The sequence below is a fragment of the Pantherophis guttatus genome, chromosome 5 (assembly GCF_059756535.1).
Source record: "Pantherophis guttatus breed Tessera chromosome 5, ASM5975653v1, whole genome shotgun sequence".
Taxonomy (NCBI): domain Eukaryota; kingdom Metazoa; phylum Chordata; class Lepidosauria; order Squamata; family Colubridae; genus Pantherophis; species Pantherophis guttatus.
Window position 1 is genome coordinate 1,932,153 of NC_142067.1, and position 18,995 is coordinate 1,951,147.

Sequence of the window (18,995 nt, forward strand, 5' to 3'; positions counted from 1 at the left end):
GGTGTCTTAGCAAAATCCGCAACAGGAGCGATCATCAGTCTTGTAGTTCCAGCAGAATATACTCCATATCCTCCTATTATAATTGGAATATTGGAACGTTGAGAATGTATCTCCTGAACAAAACTCCGCATTGGTGACAGGAAGGGCATCTGGCCAGTAAACATTGCTAGCTCCATTCAATTGCCCAGACTCCATCCTCACAAGGGATTATGGGGTCGTTAAAAGGATGATAATTGGAATTATCAACTACCAAAAGGATCCCATTTAATCCCAACTCGTAAAACTTTGCAAATCTTCCTCTCTCCCCCCCCTCCCACCCCCGAATTAACTTGGAATAAAAGTTCCGGGAGACTCGTGAATCTTAACGAAGAAAAAGACGCAAACTCCTTTCTCAGTAAACAGATTTCTTTTATCAAAACATCGGACGAAGCCACAGTGATTCAGGTGGGACTCGCAAAGCGACGCTTTTGAGTCTCGGGACTGGGCGGATTTCCGGGGATTCGAGCCGAGGAGAGACACCGAAGCACAAAATGATTTCGAAGCACACCGAGGCGGCTCGGGATGGGATTAAGGAAGCAGAGCGAATGCAGTTTTGCCATTTCTTTGAAACCATCCCAGAGTCGATCCCAGGTAAAAAATCAACAGGTGTGGGCGAAAACCCCGTCCTTGACCACCAAAAGGTGTTTCCTCATTTGCATAGCGGATCCTTAACGTCACACCTGCATTTTTAAGCAGCGGGGGTGGGGAGGGGGGAAATGCTTGTCTCCCGTCATGACTCCAATACCGGTAGTCCTCGACTTGCAACTCCGTCCAAAATGAAACGTCAGTTAAGGGATTTAAGTGCCCCGTTTTACGACCGTTCTGGCCACCGTTGCTAAGTGAATCACTGCAGTTGCTAAGTTAGTCACACGGTTGTTAAGTGAATCTGGCTTCCCCCTCATTGACTTGGCATGTCAGAAGGTCGCCAAGGGAGAGTCACGTGATCCTGGAACACCGCAACAGGCATAAGTACATGTCAGTTGCTGAATTTTAATCACGGGATGGCGGGGGAAGCTGCAACGGTTGTGTCAAAAATGGCCGTAAGTCGCTTCTTTTCTCCAGTGCCGTTATAACGTTGGACGGTCACTAAATGAACGGTCGTTAAGTCGAGGACTCTGTATTTAAAAAGGCAGGCAGGGATTCGGAGGACCGAGTGAAAGTTTGGTTATTGTGAATATGCAACGGAGCACAATATTCGGCTTCCGTAGATGCCGACCCACCAAACAACACTCAGATTTGGGGTGGGGGAGCATCTGTGAAAGGGACCGGACAGGTAATCCTCGCCTTACGACCACAATTGAGCCCAAAATTTCTCATTGCTAAGCGAGACATTTCTTAAGGGAGTTTTGCTCCATTTTACGGCCTGTCTGGCTACCGTTAAGTGAATTCTGACAAAACTTTGCTCGTCAGAAAGTCACCAAAAGGGGATCACGTGACCCCAGGACCCTTCAACCGTCTTAAATACGAGTCAGTTGCCAAGCGTCCAAATTTTGATCATGGGAAATGCTGTAACAGTCGTTAAGAGTGAAAATCGGTGATAAGTCATTTTTTTTAAGGACTCTTGTGGTTCTAAAAGGTCACTAAATGAATCGTCGTAATTCGAGGACTACCGGTGTTGGAAGTCCTCGGGAGGGCATCTTGCTGGAGGTGTGAAAATGAAAATATTCAGCACATCCCTGGCAGTTTCTGCTTGCAGGGCTCCGAGGTGAGAACCGTCTTCCCCCACCCACCCACCCACCCCAAAAAATAATCCGTTCATTGAAAAGTCTTTTAAGGCTTGTACTTTCTTCTTCCTTCGCTTCCACGGACAGCAACTCCACGAGGCAAATTAAAAGGAAGAACACTGATGATGGATGCAATACAAAAAAAATCTCGTTTTTGGGGTGCTTTTCCTTACCGACAGGGGCTGTGGAAGTCCAAGAAAACGTCGGGAGGCATCGTTTCCCGCGGGAAAATCTCCCGAAAGCTAAACGGAAGTTTTCGCAGTCAGTTTTGATCATCGGTGGCTACTCCTGTCCTGCCCAAATCCCTCTCCCTGCAACCCCCCCGCCCCCCCCCCCCAAAACCTGCTTTTCACCCATCCTGGTAAATGGCAGAATGCATAGCTACCCTTTGGAATAAGTCACGGAACCAGAAAAAAAAGGGGGGGGAGAACCCCAAAACTAAGGCTTTTAATCCAAATCAAAGGCCAGGCCAAGCGAAGAACGGAGGCGTTGAAAGGTAGTTTTAATCCTCATCAGAAGATGCTTTTGAATTGGGGAGGTTAGGAAATAGGCCCAAGCCAGGCTCTAAAGTTGCACTTCCCAGCTCAGCAAAGTTTTAAGGAAATATGGACTTCAACTCCCAGAATTCCTCAGCCAGTTTGCTAGCTGGGGCATTCTAGGAGTTGAAGTCTGGCTTGGCTGGACATTGTGGGAGTCAAAAGTCCACACGAAGTTGAAAACTTTGGCATGCCCCAGCCAGCATGGAGGAAGGACTTCCAATTCCCAAATACCTCAGCCAGCTTGGGTGGACTTCAACTCCCAGAATTCATGCTGGCTGGGGAATTCTGGGAGTCGAGGGGAAAGTTGGGCAAAGTTGGTTTTGAAATGCAACCTCGTTCCAGAGATCACATGATTCTAACTCCTTGAGGGAAAAAAAAAGCTTTACTTTTTTTCTACTTTCCCGGAACTTTCTCAAGTTGAGCCGCCAACGGCTTCAAACGACCACGTGAGTCAGCCAAAGTTGCCGCTTTGGAAGTGCTTGGAAAAAACCTGCTCCCTTCACCTCCTTTTTTTAGAAGAGCAGTTGGGAAACAAACCACCCGCTCAAAACTCCAAACTTTTTTTTCTTTAAAGGAATCCTTGGATTTGGTCGAACCACAAAACGCAACCAGGTTTGTCTCCGACGCCAGAAAACAGGGATTTCTGGCGATACCGCAAACCGGCTCGGGAAGGACACGCAACCCTGAATACTGAAAGTGGTTGGGAGGACTCCGCAACCATCCCATCTTGCAAAAAAGAGGTTTGTGCATAAATCTGGGTGCGCCAAAAATAAACTGAGATGGGATCCTGGCTTACTGGCTTCTATTCGGGACGTTTAACCTGGTTGCGGAGGCCTCATTGTACATACTGGTGAGAAGCAGCTTAAGTGCGTTGTTTGTTGCACGCTCTGCCTGCCCCAAAGCAGGGTGTGCCTTTTGATACTGCTTCAACGCAACCCCACACCGAGGACTGATGGGGCTGGAGAGCCAAGGAGGTAGGGTGGGGGGAGAAAGACCCTCTCTGGCCCATGGTGGTTAGTTTGGACTCAAAGCAAGCAAGTGTCCCTTTCCTTGCTCTGGAGATTTAACCATCTATTATCGATTTAAATACAGGTGGTTCTCGCCTTACGATCCAAAATGGAGCCCCAAATTTTATGTTGGTAAGCGAGACAGTTGTTCAGTGAATTTTGCTCCATTTGGCGACCTTCCTTCTCGCCGTTAAGTGAATCATTACCGTTAAGATAGTAACATGGTTGTGAAGTGAATCTGGCTTCCCCATTGACTTTGTTTGTCAGAAGGTCGCGAAAGAGGACCGCGTAACCCCAGGGACACTGCGACTGTCATAAATACGAGTCAGTCGTCAAGCACCTGAATTTTGATCACGTGACTACGGGGGAATGCTGCAGCGGTTGTTAAGTGTGAAAAACGGTCATAAGTCACTTTTTTCAGTGATGTTGTAACTTTGAACGGTCACTAAACGAACTGTCGTAAGTCGAGGACTACCTGTATTTACAGATTCAAATATATTTTATTGCAGATCCACCATTCTGCCACTGGGCCTTCCAGCCACACAGGGCTGCTCCTAAAAAATTGCAAGCGCCACTCGCAACGTCGGTTCACCCCCGTTATCGTAACCAACTCGGATCCCAAGGCAGCAACAGCCGGACCGGCACCCCAGATCCGATGAGAAGAGACGAAGGGGTCTTCGCTGCGAGGGAGATTGATGATCTCGGGGGGCAAGAAAGCTCTGGACTGTGACCTCCATCTGGCTCCCACACCGACCGGACAGAACTCCTGCTCCCCGGAACTCCGCCAGACTGACGAGCGACATCTACAAGGGATATCTTGAAAAAGCCACGTAGTTGGCGAAGGTTACTTTGCCCCGGTGGAGTTCTTGGACCGTAAGAAATACTGATCGGCTCGTCCCTTCGGCCTCTCCGCTGTCCGGATCTCCCTCTCGAACTGCCGCTGGAGTTGCACGGCCAGCTGCCGGTCGGCCTCCTCCTGTTGCAGTCGCTGCTCCGTCCTGCCACGCTGCCGTCGCCTCTGCCGTCTCAGCGGATCGGACGTTGCAGGGCCCTTGCGACAGCCCGCCGACGGCCTCAGCCGCTTGACCGAAGGGTCCAGGTGCTTGGTTTTGCACGGCCGCTTTTGTCCGCGCCGCAGAGAGGGGGTCTCCTCGCCGAGCCCCCTCTCGAGACGGATGCCGTTGGAGAGACGGCACAGTTGGCTCTCGTCCCAGTATTTACGCGGCTTCCGCTCGGCCGTATTCCCGAGAGTGCCGTTCTCCGAGGCCGAGTTCACTCGGACGACTTTCCGGGATATCGTTTTGGCATCGAAGTGAAGGCGTGGCCCAGCCAGACGGGGCGCCAATTTCGCTTCGGGGAGCTCGGAAATCCTGGAATTGGGGGGTTTCTCGGTGGGTCTTGGCGGGAGGACCCTGGGGGTCAGCTCCGTAGCCTCCGAGTCTCTCCGATTTGCAGAACTGTCCAGCTTTGTAAGAGAGGGGAGAGGGAGAGCGTCTGGCAAGGAGACCTCGCTGGGCATCTGCAGAGGACACTTGATGGGGACGTTGAGGTTCGGAGCCGGGAAATCTTCGCCCGGCTCGGGAACTGAGCAGGTCAAGGTAGCCTTGGAGAGAGTCTTTTTGACCTGACGCTCCTGGAGGATCTGTTCCCACTTCTTCAGGATCCGAGGGCTGGCTTCGTAGGTGGTGGGCTTCTGCAGGCTCCTGGTCAGGTTTCTGGGGGTGGATTTGATGATGAGAGGGCTCAGCACGCGCCCGTCCGGCAGCTGCTTGGGAGGCGTGCAGGGCGAGCAGACGATGGGCTTGAAATGGTTCAGCTCCTCGGAGATGCTGTCATTGCTCTCGGGGCTGATCGAGCGCTCCTGCCTAGGCAGGACAGGGAACGAAGGCGGCGCCTGGTGGGAGACCAGGCGCTTCTCAGCCGTCAGGTCCGGAGCAGAGAGGCAGCGGTTGTTCTGGGTGGAGGAAAGGACGCCCACGAGGGAAACGGAGGCACCAGTGGAAGGGTTGGCCTGCAAGAGAAGACATTTTAGTCAGGGATGGCACCATGAAATAGAAATCTCCGGAGGCTCTCCGTCCTCCAGGTCATGATTGTCCCAAAGGTGATTTTTTTCAAGAGGCAACTGGACTTTCTGGATATTTACTGAAGATGTTTCACTTCTCATTAGAGTTTCTTCAGCTCTGACTGGATGGTGGAGGATTTATGCTCCTTGCAGACAGCTGGTCATTTGCATCCTTTTTGAGGGTCGTTGAGGCCACCTGGAGGTTTACCTGTGTCAAGTGCAAATGGGTGTGGAGCCTTCTTGGCTGCAGGATGTTTTCTGCCCTTTGTCCCTTCACTGTCGGCTCCAAGCCCATTTGCACCACTCAGGTGACTCTGAGGACACAGGTAAACCTCCAAGTGGCCTCAACGACCCTCTCAAAGGATGCAAATGACCAGCTGTCTGCAAGGAGTATCAAGCCTTCCGTTCCCCACCCTCCAGTCAGACCTGAAGAAGCTTCTTGGATGAGAAGCAAAACGTCTTCAAAGAAAAAAAACAAGAAAGTCCAGTTGCCTCTTGGGAAAAAAAGCACCTTTGGGACAACTCTGACCTGAAGGATGGAGAATCTCCGGAGACTCCCATTTTGTCCAGGTGCCTCTTGAAAAGGCACCTTTGGGAGGCAAAATGGAAGATAAATTCAGAACAATGGAGGAGGAACCACAGTGTCGATTCATATCATTTTCCCCACAAAATTAAATAGTAAATTATTAAAGACAGGTGTTCGTTGATTTACAGTGTCCTGCTGTCATGTGACTGCATTATGCAGTAGTGGCCAAAATTGTGGGAACCTTTTTTGGGAAAAGTGTATTTTTGAAGTTTGATGGCTAATACCACCACTTTTTTGGGGGAGTTTCAAGAGAATCCTATTCCACTGCTGGAACGGCCTGGGAATAGCCCAGACCTTCACCCAATGGAAAATCTATGGAGCCAACTAAAGAAACTGGTTAGTCAGAAGCGACCTGTCAGGTTTCGAGGTCGTCTCAAATAAATGGCATCTCAAACAAAGTCTTTGATGGAAACTCCCATTTATTAAGGACGACATTCTAACTCCGACTCTATCGTAGCCAATACTGACTTCCTGACCGAAAACCCTCCCTTTCCGTTCCCCACTCCCCTGCACTCATTGGCCATCTTCCAAGTCACTCTACTGTTCCAGCTCAAAGGAATTTCCCCCCTCCCATCCCATCTCCTAGGCGATATTATCTCCAGGGAAAATAAGTAGGTGAAAAGTCAAACGTCCCTTTCCAGACGCCTCCGCTTCTCCTTCTTATGTCAGCACTAGAGTAAATGCAGCTTGAAGTGCTGCAACAATCCAGCAATAAAACCCAGTTAATAGAAGCCATCATTCAATCTTGGTTTCACATTATTATAACAGCTGCAGAACTAAGACTTGATTCACTCCATGGGAAGATGTTGTAAGGCCGTCATTCATGCTAAAGGTTACCCAACTAAGGATTAACTGACATGGTGATAATTTTTGTATATCTCATTTTTTTCTATGTGTTTCACTTTTCTTCTTTATGCTGTAACTGCTACTCTAATAGCAAATCCTCCATAAAAGCATTGCATTCTTGATTAAATTATCTTTCCATTGATACATAATTTTATGGTACTACTCCAAAAAAAAAGTGGTGTTATTGGCTAGTTTTAGAAAATACACACTTTTCCCAAAAGGTTTCCACGATTTTGGCCACGACTGTATATAGTTCCAGTTTTGGGCAAAAATTTACTCCCTGTTTTCAGTAAAATCCAACCTGTAGTGAATGGTTAATGAGTTTGCAACCACTGCAAAAAAGGTCCTGAAATCACATCAGTTGCATGATGGATTGTTTTTACAACCAGGTTATAACCAGGGGTGAGTTCTACTTACCTTTACTACCGGTTCGCAATGGGATCGTGCGCGCTCTTGCTTCACTCACGCACGCGCCTTGCTTCTGTGCATGCACAGATCGCTTCTGATGACGTCAGGGTCAATGGGCGGAGCCTCCTGCCGGTTTTACTACCGGTTCTATAGAACCGGTCTGTACCAGGGGCAACCCACTACTGGTTATAACATACAACAGTGACGGAGGGGCTCCATCACGGTCTTATGTCGAGGGCTTTCACGCAAACCGCTAATATCCTCTTAGGAATCCCCCCTTTTTTTAGAGGAAAATTCTAGACTTTTTTTTTGTAGACAAGCCATGATTCTTTTCCCAGGCGTCACAAAGATCCGGTTACCTTTGTTCGAACAGGAGCCGATCTCTGCCTGCTCTTCGATCGATTACCCAGAGTATCGTTGCAACTTTGACTCCTTTCCACTTGGGAGCTGAAATTTCTACGGAGATTTTGCAAAAAAAAGAAAAGAAAAAAAAAGGGAGGGAGTGAAAAAAATAACGTTAGTCGCTTTATTTAAGCCGTGCAAAAATCATTCCTTATCCCTTAAATCCTGTCCTTTGAGACGCAGGTAGTCCTCGACTTAAAACAGTTCATTAAAGTGATGGTTGAAAGTTAGACTGGCACTGAAAAAAAGAGACCTGCAACCGTTTTTCACCCTTATGACCGTTGCAGCATCCCCGTGATCAAAATTCGGACGCTTGGTAAGCGACTCGTATTTATGACGGTTGCAGCGACCTGGGGGGGGGGGGGGGGGAAATGTCACGTTATGTCCTTTTCTGACCTTCTGACAAGCAAAGTCCAAGAGGAAGCCGGATTCACTTAACAACCGTGTGACTCACTTAACGGCAGTGATTCGCTTAACAACGGTGACAAGAAAGGTTACAAAACGGAGCAAGGCTGACTTAACAAATGTCTCGCTTAGCAACGGAAATTTGGGGCTTCGATCGTGGTTGTAAGCCGAGGACTGCCTGCCGTTCAGTCGGTCAATTCTGCTGAAAACCAACCTCCTTTTAAAAACTTATTTCTCCATTCATTTAATTTATAAGCCACCCTCTTTACTGTCGAAGCGAGTTTGCCGATGATCCGCTATCGCTAAACCGGATCTGCCGGAGAAACTCACCCAGCCAGCAAGGCGACGGAGTAGGCGCTGCCCTTGGAGACAAAAGCTGACCGATAGACGGGCCGGCATTGGAAGGGTTCCTCGTTTTCGGAATCCGACAGGCACTCGGGAAACTGGCGGTAAGCAAAGAAAAATCAGGACGTTAAGTATGGCATGAACAGTACCCCACAGAGTGCTGTGGGAAGAAGCCCCTCCCCTCCCAGAAGAATGAAATGTTTTAGGAAATATTAAAAAAAAGGCAGATTATTATATTTCCCTGGATGATAAAAGAAGAAACATGTTTTAAAGACAGGGAGTAGCTCCCCGATATTTGGTGCCCATTAAGAAAGACTTGGCCAGCCTATCTACAAGACAAAAGACCTCCAGCTCCAGAGTGATGGGATTAAGGCGTGACCCTCCAGGACATAATAGGATTAACCCATCTAGCAGCAGAGCTCACCCCATGGCACAATCTCTGGGGACATTGCATTAGAGTCCAAACTTCAACCAAACCTAGCTCAGACAACCAACAGAGCCAGCTATGACCCCTACAACAGCCAATAAAATACATGTTCTTGCACAGGAACAGGAAGCTCAAGTGCAAAGGCCAAGAGAAGGTATAAAATCCACTCACTCTCAACTCCATGTTTTCAGCTGCCCCAGAGTCACCCATATGCTTCTGCTTCACCATTAAACCCTCTTTCCAATCAGCCTCCAGCCTTTCTCAGACTAACTAGTCCGTCCGTCCGTCCAGAAGATGAATAGTTGTCTGTCCCATCTATTCATCTCCACCCCCTGCCTTTGATCCCTGGAGCGAGGGTGGGGCTTCGCTAGCAGCGGTGGCTCTTCCATCCCAAGGACCGACCCATAGATTTCCACTGCTCTCCTCTCCTCTGCCTTCTGTGCATTCGTGAGTCAGGCACAGGACTCAGCTGTTCCTCCTCCTCCTCATCAGCCACCTCCAGACCTGGGGGCTGTTGACCCTCCATCTGACGGCTGACAGACGGCCCAGGCTCCTCCACTGTCTCTCTTTCTCTGCCAGCTCCATTCCCTCTTCCCCTTCAGAGCTCTCAGGTTGCCCTGATTCCCACCTCTTCTCCTCTGATTTGGCTGCTGGAGGGGCCAGTCACTTACACTTACACGTTCGTGGCTCACTCTGGCCATAAGGGATTCCTCTTTCTTCTGGTCGTCCGTCCTCCTCCTGTCCACTTCAGCGTCGTCCGCCATCAGCTTGTGAATCAAATCCTCCGGGTTTTTCTCTTCTTGCCATTTTTCATGTCTCAGCTAGGAAGCAAAGTCTGATTTTGTGAAAAAAAGGAACGGCAGCAGCAAGTTCCTTCGGATGAGAATTTGTGTCGATTGTGTAAAATGGGGAATCCCCTTTTCACGTCTCGGTTTTTTACTCACTGGGCGATCTTCTCCCTATCCTTTCTGGCGCTTTTAATTGAAACTTAATTAAAACGATTTTATCAGGAGCCGGTGGCCAAAATTGCCCTAGTCCATGGAGCAAGGAATGAATTTAACTTGCTCCCTCTCTGGAGGCAAAGTTTTAGGAATTTCCCCACGACCGAAGTTAAGTTGTTACGTGAGTTTGGCCTCATTCTACGACCTTACTTCCCACAGTTGTTTTTTCCCCCCTATTAAATACATTTTTAGTGCTTAATAAACATCGTCTGGGTATTTAATTTGCTTAACAATACAAATTTACATTCTTAATCTCCACCCTTTTTTCCCCAAACCGTTGGTAAAATAGATTCCATGTTTGTTTGTTTGTTTTTATTTATTTTTATATGCCGCCCTTCTCTGGAGACTCAGGGCGGCTTACAGTGCGTTAAGCAATAGCCTTCATACTTTTGTATATTTTATACAAAGTCAGCTTATTGCCCCCACAAACCGGGTCCTCATTTTACCCACCTTAGAAAGGATGAAAGGTTGAGTCGACCTTGAACCTGGTGAGAATTGAACTCGCAGTAATTTCAGGCAGCTGGATGTTAAATGCTGCCTTAGTAGGAGGCATTAGCCTCCTACGCCACTCAGGCTCCTGTTTGATAATATTCTACGTCCTCTGTTTCACTCTCAATGCCCAGCTATCCATTTCTACTTCCCACACGTGTTAAATGAATCACTGCTGTCCTTAAGCGAGTCACACGGTTGTTAAGTGGCTTTCCCCTTTTGGCGTTGCTTGTTAGGAGGTCGCCAAAGGGATCACCAGACCCTGCGGACGTCATAAATACGAGTCGGTTGCCAAGCATCAATTTCAATCATGTGACCCTGGGGAGAGGCTGCAACAGTCATAACTGTGAAAAACGGTCCCGAGTCACTTTTTTCCAGGGACGCTGTAACTTTCAGCGGTCACTAAGCGAGCGGTTGTAAATCGAGGATTACCGGTGCAACATATTGATGAAATAGAACGTACCCTCCCCAACGTACCTTTCGCAAGTGGCTTTTATGTTCCTCGTGAACTTCTCCGTGTTTGGCCAAAGTGATGGGCGTTCGGAAGATAAAATCTACCCCCAAAAAAGGAAAAAATAAGAAAAAAGAGGACAAGCGTTGAGCAATTCCGGTCCATTCATACCTGCTGCCAAAAGTCAACCCCCTACAGTGAGATAGTCCTCGGCTTACGACCACGGTGGAGAGTGGAAACCTGCGTGTCTAAGCAACGCGGTCATTCGGTGAGCCATGAACATTTATTTGATTTATTTTATTTCGAATTTATATACCGCACCTTCTCCCGAGGGACTCAGGGCGGTGTACAGCCAGCTAAAAACATACAATACAAACATTAAAAACAATTAAAAGGATATGTATTAATTTGGCCCCAATTTAAAATGACAAACCAGTTAAAAAAGTTTTTTAAAAAATGTTATGTTAAGCCAGCCCGACTTGCTGGAAAAAGAAAGTTTTAAGGGCACGGCGGAAGGCACCGAGGTCTTGGATTCTCCAACATGACCGCATCCCAGATTTTACAACCCCTTTTCGGAAAGAGAAATGTTCCATGCACAGATTTCGTTACGAAACGGGTGTGTTTCAAAGGAAGACATGGGTGTGTTTATTTTCAAAGAGGAGCACAAGGCCCTGACACACAGGAGGGGGGGGGGGGGAAACCAGGCAGCTGTCAGTCAGGAATGTGGATGGAGATCTCGGCCGAGGGGTGGGAACCTCTGGCCTGCTTTGGCGCATCAGCAGGAGTTGAAAACCAGGTTTATTGTAAACCAATGTTTACATAAAACCATGGGGGATCCAGCAGAGAAGTCCTTCGCCAAAACACCTGGAAAGCCATTCAATTTTGCAAAGCATCACCTGCACCAGTGGGCACATCGATGTTTCGTAACTGATAATGTTCCCTAGTTGGGTCATGAGACGTCTGCAGGAAAACCACTAAGCTCAGAGAGCACCAAGGACCCAGTTTTCAATCCTGATCTACCCAGATTCTCTTTTCTATTGGTACTGAGATTTATCCGTGATTATTTCACGAGGGGGGGGGGATGCTCTCTAATTCCCTGTGGGGGAAGCCCACTAAGCCCCTCCCTCGTCCATTTCCAAGCCAAATTTTCTTCCCCTTTTAACACGCTGCACTGCAGTTATAAACAGTGTTTCTCAACCTTGGAAGCTTGAAGATGGGTGGACTTCAACTCCCAGAATTCCCTAGCCCAGTGTTTCTCAACCTTGGAAGCTTAAAGATAGGTGGACTTCAACTCCCAGAATTCCCCAGCCCAGTGTTTCTCAACCTTGGAAGCTTGAAGACGGGTGGACTTCAACTCCCAGAATTCCCTAGCCCAGTGTTTCTCAACCTTGGAAGCTTGAAGATGGGTGGACTTCAACTCCCAGAATTCCCCAGCCCAGTGTTTCTCAACCTTGGAAGCTTGAAGACGGGTGGACTTCAACTCCCAGAATTCCCTAGCCCAGTGTTTCTCAACCTTGGAAGCTTGAAGATGGGTGGACTTCAACTCCCAGAATTCCCTAGCCCAGTGTTTCTCAACCTTGGAAGCTTGAAGATGGGTGGACTTCAACTCCCAGAATTCCCTAGCCCAGTGTTTCTCAACCTTGGAAGCTTGAAGATGGGTGGACTTCAACTCCCAGAATTCCCTAGCCCACTGTTTCTCAACCTTGGAAGCTTGAAGATGGGTGGACTTCAACTCCCAGAATGCCATGCTGGCTGGGGGAATTCTGGGAGTTGAAGTCTTAAAGGGCCAGAGTTGAAACATTGGAAAAAACAGCAAGCAGGGTTTCTCAACCTTGGAAGCTTGAAGATGGGTGGACTTCAACTCCCAGAATCCCCCAGCCAGCGCTGCTGGCTGGGGGATTCTGGGAGTTGAAGTCCACCCATCTTCAAGCTTCCAAGGTTGAGAAACAGTGGGCTAGGGAATTCTGGGAGTTGAAGTCCGCCCATCTTCAAGCTTCCAAGGTTGAGAAACACTGCCCTAAAATATTACACTAGAATTTGTGTTATTGTCGTTGGTTTGTTTTTCGTGGGTTTTTTTTTTTTTTTGCATCTTTTAGATCTCTTAGGACGAATTGTTGAATTTGTTGTCATCTTAAATTTGGGGTGTTGTTGTGTGGTTACTTAGGGCAGGGACTACATTTCTGGACGGTCCGATTTATTTTTTTTTCCTTCCGCCGTCCTGTTTTGATTGCGTAAGTTGCCCAGCCAGGAGGTGACTCATGCTTAGCAGTTATTTTTAAAAAGACGCACCGAGGGAGAATTTTCGCCATTCCTGCATGCCAGGTAGAGTCGAAACGTGCCAAGAAACGCACAAAATGCTCTCACTGGCATTGCCTATCTCTCTTTTGTGCGTGTCTGTGTGTGTGTGTGGCTTTTTTCAAACCAAGATTAGCCTAAAACCTCTACGCTCAATTTATTTTCGCACTTTGCAAAAATCTGCCCTGTGAGTCATCCTGGCTTCCCTGCTGTTTTCTGGACACCAAGATTTTATTATTATTTATTTAGTTACTACAACCCGGAGGATCCTGAGTTACACACGGCAGTAACGGAGATAAAAATCAAACCAGCTAAACCCTCAAAATTACACCAAGGATAGTGAGCATCCCGGAGCAGGACACAAGGCTGGTAGGAAATGGTTCGGCCTGGGCTTGTGAAGGGAATATTCATCGTGATAATTAATAGTGAGAGCTACTTTGGTCGGGGAATTAAGGCACCAGGCTAGAAAACGGGAGGTTGGGAGTTCTAGTCCCACGTTTGGCATGAAAGCCAGTTGGGTGATTTTGGGCCAATCACCAGGAGACGGTGAGTTCTAGTTCCGCCTTAGGCATGAAAGCCAGTAGGTGATTTTGGGCCAATCACCAGGAGACGGTGAGTTCTAGTCCCACGTTTGGCATGAAAGACGGCTGGGTGATTTTGGGCCAATCACCAGGAGATGGTGAGTTCTAGTTTCACCTTAGGCATGAAGGCCGGCTGGGTGACTTTGGGCCAATTACCGGGAGACAGTAAATTCTAGTTCCGCCTTAGGCATGAAAGCCAGTAGGTGATTTTGGGCCAATCACCAGGAGACGGTGAGTTCTAGTCCCACCTTAGGCACGAAGGCCAACTGGGTGATTTTGGCCCAATCACCAGGAGACGGCGAGTTCTAGTCCCATCTTAGGCACAAAAGACAGTTGGGTGACTTTGGGCCAATCACCAGGAGAGGGTGAGTTCTAGTCCCACCTTAGGCACGAAGGCCGACTGGGTGATTTTGGCCCAATCACCAGGAGACAGTGAGCTCTAGTTTCACCTTAGGCTCCAAGCCAGCTGAGTGATTTTGGCCCAATCACCGGGAGACGGTGAGTTCTAGTCCCATCTTAGGCACAAAAGCCAGTTGGGTGATTTTGGGCCAATCACCGGGAGACGGTGAGTTCTAGTTCCACCTTAGGCTCCAAGCCAGCTGAGTGATTTGGGGCCATTTCCTCCCTCCTAGCCCAATCCACCTCACAAGGTTGTTGTTGTTGTAGGGAAAATAGGAAAAGGAAGGGATGTTGGGTAAATTTACCACCTTATTTGTAATGGTAATAAAGACAGGATACAAATAAATTAACAAAATCCCCCAAAATGCAAACCAGGCGTAATGTGACTTTTGGCACAGACGTGTGCAATGCCCACTTGTGAATGCACACGCTGGGGTGCAGAAGACTCTGAGGGTGGAAGGACCGTGAAAGTCCTTTCAACGAAGGTGGAGGAAAACCGGCTGCTAGTCAAGTTAGAAAAATGTGGTTCCTTCCGTTCTCATCATTCCAAGCAAGGGATCTCCTTGCTCTCCCGATCCAGACGGATCTAGAAGAGATCCACAATTGCTTCCTGTTTCTCTCGCTGGATCTGGGGAAGGGGGGGGCTGGGTCTGGCAAGGGTCCCACCGCGATGATATCAACACTGTTAGGGCAGGGGTCTCCAAACTTGGCAACTTTTAAGACTTGAGGACTTCAATTCCCAGAATCCCCCAGCCTGTTATGATCCAGAAACAGGAAGCCATTGTGACTGGGGGATTCTGGGAGTTGAAGTCCACACGTCTTAAAAGTCGCCAAGTTTGGAGACACCCCCTCATTACAGAAAGCAACACACACCACACTTCACACCCAAGGTCCCTTCTGCTCTCTAAACCAGTGTTTCTGCAATTGTTAAAAGATTTGTGGACTTCAACTCCCAGAATTCCCCAGCCATATTTGCTTCCTGTTTCCCTCTGGATCATAAGAGGCTGGGGGATTCTGGGAGTTGAAGTCCCCAAGTCTTAAAAGTTGCCAAGTTGCCACGGAAAGGGTCCCACGGAGACGATCTCAACAATGTTCGAGGAACCAAAACACACCACGCTTCCTTCTCACGTGCAATGTAACCCAGTGTTTTCCGAGTGCGGCCACTTCTGGACTTCAACTCCCAGAATTCCCCAGCCAGCATTACTTTAAATACAGCTTCTGTATCAGTACAGGTAGTCCTTGACTTACAACGGTTCATTTAGTGACTGTTCGAAGTTTACAACGGCACTGGAAAAAAAAGTGACTTATGACCACTTTTCACACACTTACGACTCCTGGGGAATCTCCAGTCATATGATCAAAATTCAGACGCTTGGGCAACCGGTTTCATATTTATGACGGTCATGGTATCCCTGGGTGGTGTGATTCCATTTTGTGACCTTCTGACAAGCTAAGTCAATGGAGGGGGGAGGAAGCCAGATTCACTTAACAACCGCACTCCTAATTTATCAACAGCAGTGATTCACTTAACAACCGAGGCAAGAAAGGGGCAAAATTCACAGCAACAGAGATTTGGAGCTCAATTGTGGTTGTAAGTCGAGGACTACCTGCATTTCTCAACCTTTGTTGGGTGGACTTCAACTCCCAGAATTCCACAGCCAGCTCTGCTGGGTCTTTCTCCCATCTGTGCCAGCTGGGGAATTCTGGGAGTTGAAGTCCAGCCATCTCCAAAGTGGCCAAAGGTTGAGGGGACACTACGCTGGACACACACAAACCAACCCCAAATCTCGGTCTGCTAGAAAAGACTCCCATCCAGCCAGCATTTGCAGAACTCGGCCTCTTTGCACGTGAACGCCTTGCAGGGGCAGCCAGCCCGCATTCACACAACCACCGCGTCTCAAGCTTGCGAGCCTTAAGGCGGGCTGGCCAGCAAACAAATCCGGGAAAGACCACCGAGGCCTCCCCACGACCCCTTCGACGGACACGCCGATGCCGGCAGGCCACCCTCCGCCCGCTCCTAATCGCAGGATGGCCGCGGATGATGGGAAGGCGGGTGGCCGCCCCAAGGCCTCTCGGCCCGCGTTCACGCGAGCCCGGCGGACACGCCCCCTTTCCAAAGCAGCCAATGGCCGCGCTTCCCGCTCGCTCGCTCCCTCCCCCCCCGCCGCCGCCACGTCGACGCGCGTCCGTTCACACGTTACGTCGGCCACGCACCTCGCGGAGGGCCCGGATCTCCGGCGGCGCCCTCCCGCTGGCCCGAGCGCCGCGCCGGGGTCTCCGGGGCTCCGTCGTCGTCCGCTGGGACGGCCTCGTCCCGACGCCGCCGACCCCGGCCTCGCCGTAGCGGCGGAAGCGACGAGCCCGCGGGCCGCCCGCCTGGCCCCACCGCCGCCGCCGCCATCTTCTCCCGGCGGGAGGAGGGCGGGGCGGAGCCGGCCACGCCTCCTGCTCCATATTTATGAGCGGCCCTGGCGGAGCGCGGCCCTGCGTCGGGCGTGGCCACGCCCCTTCGTGAATATTCATGAGCCGCCGGGCTTCTCGCCCCCCGACGTGCCTTTTCCCCTCCCTCCCCCGTCGCCTTGCCAAGAGGTGGAGCCTGACGTGTCCCCGAACGCTGGATGGACGCGTGTCTGCTACACGTGTGCATAACATTACACTGCATATACGCATCTATATCTACACACACACACACATTTATTTTGTTCTTTTTTCATAGGTCTATATGTGTATTATTGTTTTAGCCAGGGTTTTTCCTATGTAAATCACGATCTTTATATAGCCATAGTTCAGTGAAATCCCAATTCACCAATTTTCTAGGCTTTATCAGACATTAACCAGCATTTTGCTGTCTGTTTTAGTCTCCCTTAAGTCTTACAACAGACAGCAAAATGCTGGTTAATGTCTGATAAAGCCTAGAAAATAAGTGAATTGGGATTTCACTGAACTATGGTTATGTAAACATCTTATTTACTTATTTTATTTATTTATTGAATTTATATACCGCCCTTCTCCCCGAAGGGACTCAGGGTGGTGAACAGCCGAAAATTAAAATAACATACAATATAAAAGTTAAGATAACTAAAAATAAATTAAATTAATCGGCCTTCCAATTTAAAACCCCAAGCTATACAATTAAAACTAACCCATAAAACCTATTCAGGCCAGGCCGGCTGGCTGAAATAAAAACGTCTTCAGGGCCTTACGGAAAGTGCGGAGATCCGGGATCTGCTGTATTCCAGGAGGTAGCTCGTTCCAGAGCTAAATCTTGATTTACATAGGAAAAACCCTGGCATATACATACATACATATATATATTTATGTAAGTTTTATATATATATATATATAAATATATAGAGAGAGACATATACACACACAAACACACACCAAAGCATCAGAGTGCCAAGAGAACCCATAACGGAGACTTGGTTGATTTCCTGGCTGTGAGAAATGAAATAAAAGTTACATACCTTTTTTATATTTTTATCTGGTGTACTTTCATCGAAATGTGATTTGAATGTGCCATAAAATACACAACTTTTTCTCACAAATACTTCCCCAGACACACACACACGACCGGCAGTGTATGCCCGTTCAAGATAGCTAGGCCCGAGGTGCGTAGGCCATTCCGTCCAGATGTTTTGCAGTCCAGATGTGGTAGCCCTCCCCACAACCGAGGGGCTGATCTCAGACACTGAAGCTAGGTGCCATCGTTGAGATCTTGCTTAATGACCGGTGGTGGTCCCCTTAAATGACCATTGCAAAAATGGCCGTGCGTTTAGTGTAGTTGTGTGACGTCTCACTTAATGACCCCGTCACTTAAAAAATGAATTTCCTGACCAATTGTAGTCAAAACTGAGGACAACCCTGTATATGGATGCGGCCATGCAGCCAATAAGGGTTGAGCTCAAAAGTTCTTGATTGTATCCATGTCGAGATCTGACATTTTTGGATAAGTCCTGATTAGTAAAGAATTCCAGCTGTTTTTTAAGAGTGCAGAGAAGAGCCACGAAGATGATCAGGGGACTGGAGGCTCAAAACATACGAAGGACGGTTGCAGGAATTGGGTAGTTTTAATGAAAATAAGGAATAGGAGGTGACGCCATAGCTGTGTACCAATATTTTGGGCTAGAACAGGGTTTCTCAACCTTGGTAGCTTGAAGATGGGTGGACTTCAACTCCCAGAATCCCCCAGCCAGCAGCGCTGGCTGCGGGATTCTGGGAGTTGAAGTCCACCCATCTTCAAGCTTCCAAGGTTGAGAAACACTGGGATAGAAGATCTCCAGCTATTCTGTTTAAAATAGGATTTTTTTTTAAATGAACACAATGAAGGCGGCTATGGGTGGACTCGCTTTTGAAGAATTCACTTGCGTGGGAAAGTTTCAAAGTTTCAGGGAAGGACGTTGACCAAACAGCAGTACAGGCACGAATCTCAAACCAAACAACCCCCCCTGCCAAAAACAAATTAAGAAGGGGGAAAAGTAACATACAAGACCATCTCTTTATTCAACTTGGCTTTTCCGATATAAATTTCTTGGGGGGGGGGGAGTTTTAAGAAAAGACATAAAAAGTGGGGAAACTCGGGGAAGCCCAACTTTTGTTAACCTCGGACAACAGAGGCCTCTTAACTCCTTATCCAACCCATAATTCTCTCCTCAAATAAAGCCAGACTCACTTCCTGCCCTGGGGTTTGACATACAAAACTGGAGTAAACACTACAGACTGGTTTTTGATAGGAAGTTGACAAACTTTGTTTAATTCGATTTTATTCAGTTTTAAATTTTGTATATTTATGTTTTTTATCTTGTGGCTGTTCACCGCCCTGAGTCCTTCGGGAGTAGGGCGGTATACAAATCAAATAAAACTAAACTAAACTAAACTAAAACTAAACTAAACGCACATCTCAAAAAAAATAGCTGTATTATTAGTGCCCTGGGACGTTCATTGTAAAATAAGCCACTAGGATTGCAGTGTTTCCCAACCTTGGCAGTT

At 48.3% G+C, this 18,995-nt stretch overlaps 1 protein-coding gene across 4 annotated transcripts; it reads right to left on the reverse strand.

The window, feature by feature from the left end:
• Positions 1-387: 387 nt before the first annotated feature.
• RNF169 (ring finger protein 169) lies at positions 388-16,446 on the reverse strand. 4 transcript variants are annotated; one of them, XM_034435880.3, is made up of 6 exons: positions 16,221-16,446; positions 10,758-10,834; positions 9,462-9,611; positions 8,349-8,461; positions 7,571-7,667; positions 388-5,320 (listed from the first exon to the last, which is right to left on the reverse strand). In XM_034435880.3, exons 1-6 carry the CDS (start codon positions 16,405-16,407, stop codon positions 4,154-4,156), a joined length of 1,791 nt encoding a protein of 596 aa, XP_034291771.2. In that variant the 5' UTR covers positions 16,408-16,446; the 3' UTR covers positions 388-4,153. The 4 variants fall into 4 exon arrangements, with proteins under 4 accessions (XP_034291771.2, XP_034291774.2, XP_034291772.2 ...); XM_034435883.3 differs by having other exon boundaries at positions 7,571-7,658; positions 9,468-9,611; positions 16,221-16,438; XM_034435881.3 differs by having other exon boundaries at positions 9,468-9,611; positions 16,221-16,438.
• Positions 16,447-18,995: the final 2,549 nt, after the last annotated feature.

What these genes read in the sequence shown, in the direction of transcription:
- RNF169 (XM_034435880.3), bottom strand. Translation starts at nt 16,407, where the DNA reads ATGGCGGCGGCGGCGGTGGGGCCAGGCGGGCGGCCCGCGGGCTCGTCG. An exon ending in ATAAAAGCCACTTGCGAAAG is followed by an intron (nt 9,612 to 10,757) that starts GTACGTTGGGGA and finishes TTTGCTTCCTAG; the next exon opens with CTGAGACATGAAAAATGGCA. An exon ending in TCCGTCGCCTTGCTGGCTGG is followed by an intron (nt 7,668 to 8,348) that starts GTGAGTTTCTCC and finishes AAATCTCCGTAG; the next exon opens with AAATTTCAGCTCCCAAGTGG.